This window comes from Saccoglossus kowalevskii, chromosome 6, assembly GCF_978046115.1.
Source record: "Saccoglossus kowalevskii chromosome 6, keSacKowa6.1, whole genome shotgun sequence".
Classification (NCBI taxonomy): domain Eukaryota; kingdom Metazoa; phylum Hemichordata; class Enteropneusta; family Harrimaniidae; genus Saccoglossus; species Saccoglossus kowalevskii.
Window position 1 is genome coordinate 19514491 of NC_140646.1, and position 9067 is coordinate 19523557.

At 33.2% G+C, this 9067-nt stretch overlaps 1 protein-coding gene across 2 annotated transcripts; it reads left to right on the top strand.

Moving 5' to 3' along the window:
* Positions 1-840: 840 nt before the first annotated feature.
* Positions 841-8195, top strand: LOC146741865 (protein C19orf12 homolog). 2 transcript variants are annotated; one of them, XM_085500153.1, is made up of 3 exons: positions 841-1012; positions 5240-5421; positions 6459-8195. In XM_085500153.1, exons 2-3 carry the CDS (start codon positions 5262-5264, stop codon positions 6716-6718), a joined length of 420 nt encoding a protein of 139 aa, XP_085356279.1. In that variant the 5' UTR covers positions 841-1012; positions 5240-5261; the 3' UTR covers positions 6719-8195. The 2 variants fall into 2 exon arrangements, with proteins under 2 accessions (XP_085356279.1, XP_085356280.1); XM_085500154.1 differs by having other exon boundaries at positions 5243-5421.
* The last annotated feature ends 872 nt before the right edge of the window (positions 8196-9067 follow it).

A 9067-nucleotide genomic window follows, 5' to 3' on the forward strand; every position in this document is an offset into this window, starting at 1 on the left:
GTTGATGGTTGCGGCTCCATATTAATCGGAGATTTTACTGCGGGTCCAGGCAGCGGGTGGATCTTCCGAGAGCCCTTCAAGATTTATAAAACTCAGATTCCAGGTGGTCAACAAACATTAAGTTCTCCCAATCCTAGTATTCTATGTGATGTACATCTAACATGCCAAAAATGCTGGTGAACGATTTGAACCTGACAAAAATACTTGAAATAGATACCAGGAAGGGGAGGGGGGGTAAAAGAAAAGTTATATAACATTTGTATTAAAATACACAAGTTTGTCCAACTCCCTGTGATACAACACCTCAGACATAGCTCATTGTACTCGGCTGGAGTGTGGGCAAAAAGTTACTATTTGAATTTTTGATATCTTTTTTCATTAATGAGAAAGTTGACCCCGAAGTTAGAGTAATTGTTCAGCAGGAATGGCTTTTTAACTCTTCTGTGATTTTTTTTTGGCTTGGCTGATTTTGTCACGGTTCATACTTGACAGGCAGGTCGTACCATCACTAATTGGAAAAACAATCCTGACCCACCGCTACCATGGCAACAGCCAAAGTCTTGTAATAGCAGTGCCCATCATGCCTTTTATTTTGGCTACGTTGCGCACTGGTAAGAGATCACCGGCGCCGACATTGTTACCACTGTCAACGGAATCCCAACGCAGCTTTGAACTTTGAATAAAATGTAAATGCTGCTTCCAATCTAGAAAATACTATCGCAAAACGATTGGAAATTATACATTTAACGGCTGAATACGTCCTAACAATAAAAAAGCGTTTGGTAATAATAATCCATTTTTCGCAAGCTGCGAGATCACGCGTGATCATGGTTTACGCACCTTAGCAACCAATTGAGTCGCCTTAATCACATATTATAGTTGATAGAATCGTAAACTGCATGCGATAATAACCACTGCAGCATTGTACATCTTGGCTGTATGAATTTACTAACAATCAGCAGGGCGAAGTCGGTGACAATTCTAGCTGATGAAGCATTGTGATACTAAATAGGTGAGTTTGTACCGCCTGTGGTACCTCAGTTAGATAGATGTATCGCAGTCTCCTTCAAAGTTCGCTCTGAAATGTTGTATACGCAATAATGTAACACCATTAACAGTAAGACTAATAAGGGTAACCACATGCCGTTGAATTGTTCTTATGCACTGCCCTGAATTAAACTATGTGGCTGTCGTCTGTCTGCTCATAGATTGCACTAAACAATCGACAAAATACTAACAAAAAGCGTACTTCTTTTAATTTCCTAAATGCGTAATCGTTTTATTTACCTGTTAAACAAACAAAACAAAACAAATTCGGATTGGCGTATTTCTTTTATCATGTTTATCTGTTAGTACTACTTGACAGTTATGGCATTTATTATTCACAGTTTTATAGCTCTTAGCAACTTAGTCTTGGTTTCGCTGTAGTTTGTTTGTTTGTTTTGGGGGTAGCTAGGCCTATATCATTTCTACTTGGCAATAAAAAAAAAAAAAAAAAAAAAAAAAAAAAAAAAAAAAAAAAAAACGAACCAAAGCGAAAACAAGAATAGCTACAACTCAATATTTGTGTATCCTAGTACCCAGATGCCAATGACTAGACCAATTGTGTTGAGTAATCAATACCTGTCTGGTGAATATATGCAGGTTTGTGGGCACTTGGGAGTGACATTTTTTTGCTTGTTATTATCCAAACAGTCTTTGCTATAGACTGTTAAAATTTTGTAGAATTGTGAATAGTGGAACATGCTTAAAAAAAAGATTTTAAAGTGTAGATAACAGGTGCAAACATTGTCTCTTTTGCATGCTTAGCAAGATTTAGCAAGGCTGTACATAAATAATAAAAAAGAAACATGGTGAAACAAATTAATGACGGCATCTCCATATTATGCACTATATTTAAATTTTAACAAAACGATAATACATTTAAATTTGGAACTGTTACAGCCATTTTAATTATGAGCATTAGCAAACTTCTTACTGAGTGAATTGTTATGTAAATTAGCAATTATCTCAGCTTCTTTTTAGTACACATGCCAGAACTAAAATAGCTCCTAGACGCTTTGACCTTTTGTTTTGAAATTTTCACAAATGATTGACAATGTGTTTATTTTCAAAACGCCATCGGGACATTGTTTTTGTTTGAACAGTATTACAACAATCGTACAGACAACTAGCATGGGTGTTAATTTATGCATAAACTTGAATTAGTGAAATTTGAGCTGCTGCCCTACAAAATAGACTGTTAGACAGTTTTCAAGACGGCACTTTCTTCATAGTAACAACTAACTTTCTTTTTGTAGTAGTAGTTATCACAACTAATCTTTATTGCTATTAACTGATAGAAACATTGTATTTCTAAGGATGCAATAAAGTTATTATTATTATTATTATTATTAGCAAACAGATCTACACAGGAAACAGAAGCATGGTTTAGAAGCTTATTAGCCCTTGCAGACGAAGTCTGACCAAGGCTTCTAGATTGGCTTTCGTCCGTTCGTGCGTGCGTTCATCGTTTACTAGTAAAAATGCCGAAATTTGCCGGAAAAATCCGAGTTTTAACGACATCTCCCAAGAGAACTGGCATGACGTATTGCGCATGCGCCAGTCTAACCGCTGAGAAAACTGGCGTCGTTTTCGTCTGAGGATATTGTATGCCCGTACTGTATCATTTCTTTGCACAAGGCTTATATAGATTAAATTCTGTCTCGTCAGTTTCAAAGGTAAGAAACTGTGCTTATGGTATTTATTATGAACTTTGATTTATCCTTTTGTGTCTGACTTTGGTGAGAAACTAGCGATCGCGCAGTGCTGGTTACACTTTGCCAGAAAAAAACAGTCCTGCTATTATTGTAAGAACTGGTTATGAAACGTGTAAATCAAAAGTTTATCTCGTCATTTAAGAGGCCTGGGAATTACGTTTGGCATATAATAAAAATAATAAAATAATAATGGAAATAAAATAATGGAATAATAAAAACGTAAAAGTTTAGAACACGTTGATCGTGATTCTGTTTTGCACAATTGCTATTTCCGGTGTTCATTGGCAACTGCTAGCAGATTGAAACTTGGTTTGGTGACGACATGTTAGACTAGAATTATCGAGAAAACACAAGTCAAGTTCGGCCAACCGTGAATGCTTGAAAGCAATGATGAAAATTGAGAAGTACTGTAATTCAATATCAATGAATCTATCATCACTTTTAAATTACCTTTGAAGTAAATATGATACCCGAGTGCGTTACTACACTCGTGACCGGGACCTACATGCCGGGACCTACCAGTGTTGAAGTTTATCGGTAAATCGAACCTCTGTCAACAGAGACACATTTTCCCAATCAGCTATTTATTTCGGTACTGAAGTCAGGGTGGCAATTTCAATGTTTAGCTACCATAATTCATCTCCATTATGAGCAGGAAAATAACGGACCTCGAATGAGATGGATTTAACGGCGGCCATGTTTTTAAGGGATATGTGATACAATATTAGGGAGGGGTCAAATTCACGTAATCCTCAATTTTAATGATGTTGACTTAATAGTCATATTTTTTTTTTCAAAACTCCGGATATTATTTTATATATTATTTTAATACAACTACAATATGTTAATTAGTATGCAAATTAGCAGCCAATCTGAGACAATTTTCTAGAATAAACGTTCAATCCAGTTCAAAGGAAATTTGACATACACTTAGATTACATGATCACTACCTCTGCTGATTAGTTTTTTATGCACTTCTATCTGCTTTTATATTAAATGTATTTTTTTGTATTTTTCTCAATAGTATTTTTTATTTCTTTTGATAGCTTGGCATCCATTTGGTTCAGCTCAAGTGAAATCCCTGGTCAAATATTAATGACATTGAAAACACAAGTACTCGGGCTTTTTGCACATTCGTAATATTTTATTTTTGCAGAATCCCATGAATATTAATTTGACAACTTTGTAGAGTGGAAACAGACTGGTGAATTAGTTCATCCTAGACTTTGGTAGAACATGTTTAAAATAGTACAGTGTGAACTGCAATTTCTTTCTGGCTGGTATACATTTATTATGTAATAATTTTTCGTACTAAAAAGACTCAAATATCTATTTTAATTAAATCTAACAGCCAATGGGAGCACATTTGCTACAACCACTGCTTACTTTGGACTAAATGTTCTTTTTTTCTTTTTTTTTTTTTCAGGTGCAGAGCCAGAAATTTTTTCTCAGAAAGCAAAGCCACTGGAACTGCATGTATTACAAAAACATGGCGGTACTATTCACTGCGTGTCTGACAATTGTATAAAGTTTCGCAGGTCCTTTTTTTTTTACTTTGAGAAGTTCTGTCAACCAAAGCATAAATATGTGTTTCTCTGTACGAAAAATTTCACACGATTTGTTAATATTAATGTATGATAATAAAAACTTGATAACATTTTTCTGGATTTTTGCTCTTTATTTGTATCATTGTCGTACGAGAAGTAATCTTGTCCTTATTAGAGATATTGAAACTACCGGTAATCCAGGGCCACAAACTAGTTTATACAAACAGACACAACACTGACATATTTGCAGATCTGATTTGTATACTTCCTTGTCATTTTACTTGTTTTACTGGTTTGGTGCTATCTGTTTTTTTTGCTGAGAATAATGCTGACCTGGATGGAGAGTGCTATAAACTTAAAAATGCCATAGATATCATGTTTGCCAATTTATGTCCATGCAACTTTAGAATGACAACTAGCGAAGGCTATGTCATTCATGACTTGTTTTTTTTTTAAATCCCTTTTGACCAAAAAAACACATTTTTGTGCACATTTTAAATTAGTGTCCAAAATTTCAAAATTCATACAATAAGCTTTCCGAAAATATATAGTTTTGTGAACAAGGGAGGTCATCTTGGTTTCCTAATTAACTAATTAAAATACATGTCAGGTAAACTGCATCTCTACCTTAAGCTGGCCACTGGTGGCACATCAAAAATCAATCTTTGTTACAAAACAATTTTGACTTTCTACCTAACCGAATTGGTTGTGGGATGAGGTGGATCCCACCTGCTTAGGTATTGAGTTTACAAGGTAATTGTCTGAAGTCGTATCACATAACTCCAGTGCAGCCATTTTTTTCCCAATGATGAATATTCTCCAAGCAATGAGCTGTAATGTAATGATACATTTATGCAATTTGTTTTCATATATGGAAAGCGTTAAACTAACCTGAAATGAAAAATAAGGTAAAATGTAATCAATATATTTCAGTAGATTTCAAAGATAAAGCAGGATGCCTGTGAGTGCTGATGACTTAATAGAATTGTTGGCACTTTTAGCTAAGAAAGAAGAAATGAAAGTGACAGTACATCAATCGATAAAAGGTGGTTTAATAGCAGGTAGTGGTGCTATGGTTGGGGGATTATTTGGAGGACCTGTCGGTATTGCAGTTGGTGAGTATCCCACATAAACAACAACCCCATTACTGGCACTAAATTTTTATACTAGGTCAACAAAATGCTTTAACTTTTTATTTAATCCAATTTCCAGTAGTTTGAGAATGGTATGCAATTAAACCAACTCATATATTTGTGTAGATCGTTGTAAACCACAGACTTCTCATGGTGTAACATTGGTACCTCATAATTGAACTGTGGCAAAATACTTATCTCTGATTACCAATGGATTGGTGTTCGTCACAAAGCGCTTGTTCTAATTTTGTGTTAACAAATGTGTTTTATCACGTTATGAATGTCAGTATGGGTCCCATACGGAATAGGATGCAGTTTGACGACCACATTACTTTAACTGTAAATTTGTTTAAATATTTATAAATGTATTCAAATTAAGTTTGGACATAGCTAAACAGTACACAATATGTTTTTAAATTCGTGATATTTTTTTCTCTGTGTGAGGTTCCATCAAATAAATGATAAAAAATGGTGGTACCCTAACAGCCAATCACAAGTCATGACCATATTTAATATGAGACCTTGTGATTTGCTATTGGGATGCTTTTTTTCCATGCACAAAACTAGTTGCTGATTGGACGACACTCAAATCCTTGTAAAATATATTTTAACTGTTTTTTGAACGGTTTCGGCCTCCATTTTGAGTTGATTTCATCTGAGGGGGGCGTGAAATAGTTTGTATCTTCTCTTACAAAAATGTGTGTAAACCAACAATTACATTTATTGCTCATTAGATCATTAAAATATAATTTGATCATATATGTCATTTACATTGCACTACTAACATAGCCAATACGATGACTGTGAACAAATCTGAGGGTACCATTCATGCATATATTGTGTTAGGTTAATATTTCTGTGAATATTCATGAGTTTACCAAATTGTACTAGGTAAAAAAAAAAAATTTAAGTACTCTTATGTTGATTTCTATTTGACTAAATTAACTGGTGCAAAATGAAACCAACAACAGCGTATTCTAATTCTGTGCATATAATTATCTTTGCGATTGTGATTTCAGGAGGTGCAGCTGGGGGAGCAGTGGGTGCGTGGGCAACAAAAGGTACATTTCGGCCGGTATCGGAGATTCTCATTGATATGAACAAGGAGCAAAGAATGCAACTACAAGAGTATTTCAGCAGGATATGGAAAAATATCACATTAGATGATTTCATGGATTTAAGTAAATTAGTAGAGGGTGATGATGAAATCAGAGGAAAAATTATCTGTTTCTTGAGAAAGTATTTTAATGACGAACTTAAGATGAAAATTCTAGACTGAACTCTTTTTTTTTTTTTTATAAACATTGAATTTCTGCCAGGCTGCTTTACTTTTTTTTAATATAACTATTTGTGCATCAATTATTTTGAATACTCTGAATTACTTAGCCTTTTCACCACCAGTTCCCTCTTTTCATCACAAATTCACAAAATAGTCCCGTTTATAGTCTGCACTTTCCTTCAGAACATTGGGACAAAAATAGCCACATTGTTTGAGTAAACACTGAAATTGACTCAAATTTTTTCGGTTGGCTCCAAAATTAGGGTTCATTTCCAGAAATATTGAAGAATATAAGAAATAATTACAGAAATATTTGGGCGAGAAAGTCTGGTGGTGTAAAGGTTAATCCCATTTATTCTATAGTGGAAAGTAATAGCTGACAACATTTCTTTTTTGGTTAGTGAAGATTATTCTTTTTATGCAAACTTTGTATACACATTTATATAAATTTTACATTTATTTACACTTTATAGAAACAGATGAGTGAATACAAAGTAACTGATATTTAAATGTACATGCCATCACCTGATTGGTTTATTTTGTTCATCCAGCAAAACAATCAGTCTCCCTTTTATGTGAATGGTACATTCAAATTACAGTAATCAATCCTACAATATTTGTGTATGTTAGCAAAGCTTGTGGTGTCAATCAACTTACATCCAGTAGTTGTCAGTTTATAGACTTCAGATGATATTGTTGATATCTCAAAATACACTAGTATACCAGTAGTGTAATACAGACCTTAAAGGTCATTAACATATTAAGCAACTGAAATCCAATCACCATACTTAAAGTATAGATGACCTTTGTAAATGGTCACTGACATAAAACAAGTGATCACTACATGTAAATACACCACAAGATGATGAATGATTAAATATATTATTTTTAAAAATTATATAGCATTACATAAAGAGATACTTTTTATAGTAATTGATCGTTTGGTTAATTAATTATTTTTTGGTATGTAGGTGTGAAATTTAGTTTTATGAAATTTCAAATTTTCGCTCTATCCAAATTTGTAATCCTATTAGTGCTCTATTTACAAAGCTATAAAGCTGCCGCGATACAAATTATTTTTGCAAATTTATTCCTGCCATAAAAATGTAACTATTTGACCAAACTGTATTATTCTGGGTTGGATCACCTATTTGTAATTATTTTTCTAACTGTCATTCTGTCCAACTTTGTTCAAATGTCTATGTATTAGCTTAAAGTCAAATTTTCATGAAAAGTAAAAATAATGCCATTTTCTTCACTTTTACGTATACAAACGGTTACAAAGATGAAATAAAAATTATGGGGTCATCAGACCTGGGTCAGAGTAAATACATGTACAAAAGAGTGAAAATAGCACATTGTATTTGTTTTAAGGCATGTTATTATTGTTTTTTATGGCAAAGGATACAATATCAATATCTAAATATTTTGATCTGTGTCATATGGTGAATAAAAATGTATATACTGTCTTTAATAATTTCAAATAGTCAAAAATATCACTTTTTACCAAAAATGACATAAATATTCATCAAAATTAGGTAATTGAAGATGTCATCATGAAATGAACAAATCTGAGAGAGGTCCACATGTAGTACCTATATATGTAATATCAAAGCAATCGGACTTGCGGTTTTTAACAAGAAGTCAAAAATATCACTTTTTACTAAAAATTACAAAATTATTCACTAAAATTAGAGAATTGAAGATATCATCATGAAATGAACAAGTCTAAGAGAGGTCCACATGTAGTACCTATATATATAATGGCAAAGCAATTGGACTTGCGGTTTTTAACAAGAAGTCGAAAATATAACTTTTTACCAAAAATGACAAAAATATTCACCAATATTAGAGAACTTGAGATTTTGACATGAAATGAACAAATCTGAGAAAGAACCATTCAAGGTACTTGCATATCAAATTTGAAAACATTCTGACAGGCGGTTTTGAAGAAGAAGTTGAAATTGTAAAGTTGACGGACGACGGCGACGGACAATCAGTAATATGAACAGTTCCACTGTGTCAACTTTATCAACAGCGGAGCTAAAAAAAATTCATATAATGTGCAACACATATCATTATTCACTGGGTTTTAAATTGTTAAATTAATGTGTTTTACCTGCAAATCAATGAATTTAAAATCTAGTGAATTTGTTCTCTATACCAAAATAGTGAATGAAAATTGTCATGTATTTTTGCTGAAAACCATAAAATATGTTGACACATGTAATTTATTTTTGTCAGTATACGTCGTCAAATAAATGAAAACCATTAAAGAGAATAACAAAATGAATTTCTCTGCAAGCAAAAAAAGGGAAATTATATTCAAAGAGAAAATAACATTCTGTA

Coding starts and splice junctions, on each gene's coding strand:
- LOC146741865 (XM_085500153.1), top strand. CDS start 5,262: ATGCCTGTGAGTGCTGATGACTTAATAGAATTGTTGGCACTTTTAGCT. Junction 5,422..6,458: donor ACCTGTCGGTATTGCAGTTG/GTGAGTATCCCA, acceptor TTGTGATTTCAG/GAGGTGCAGCTGGGGGAGCA.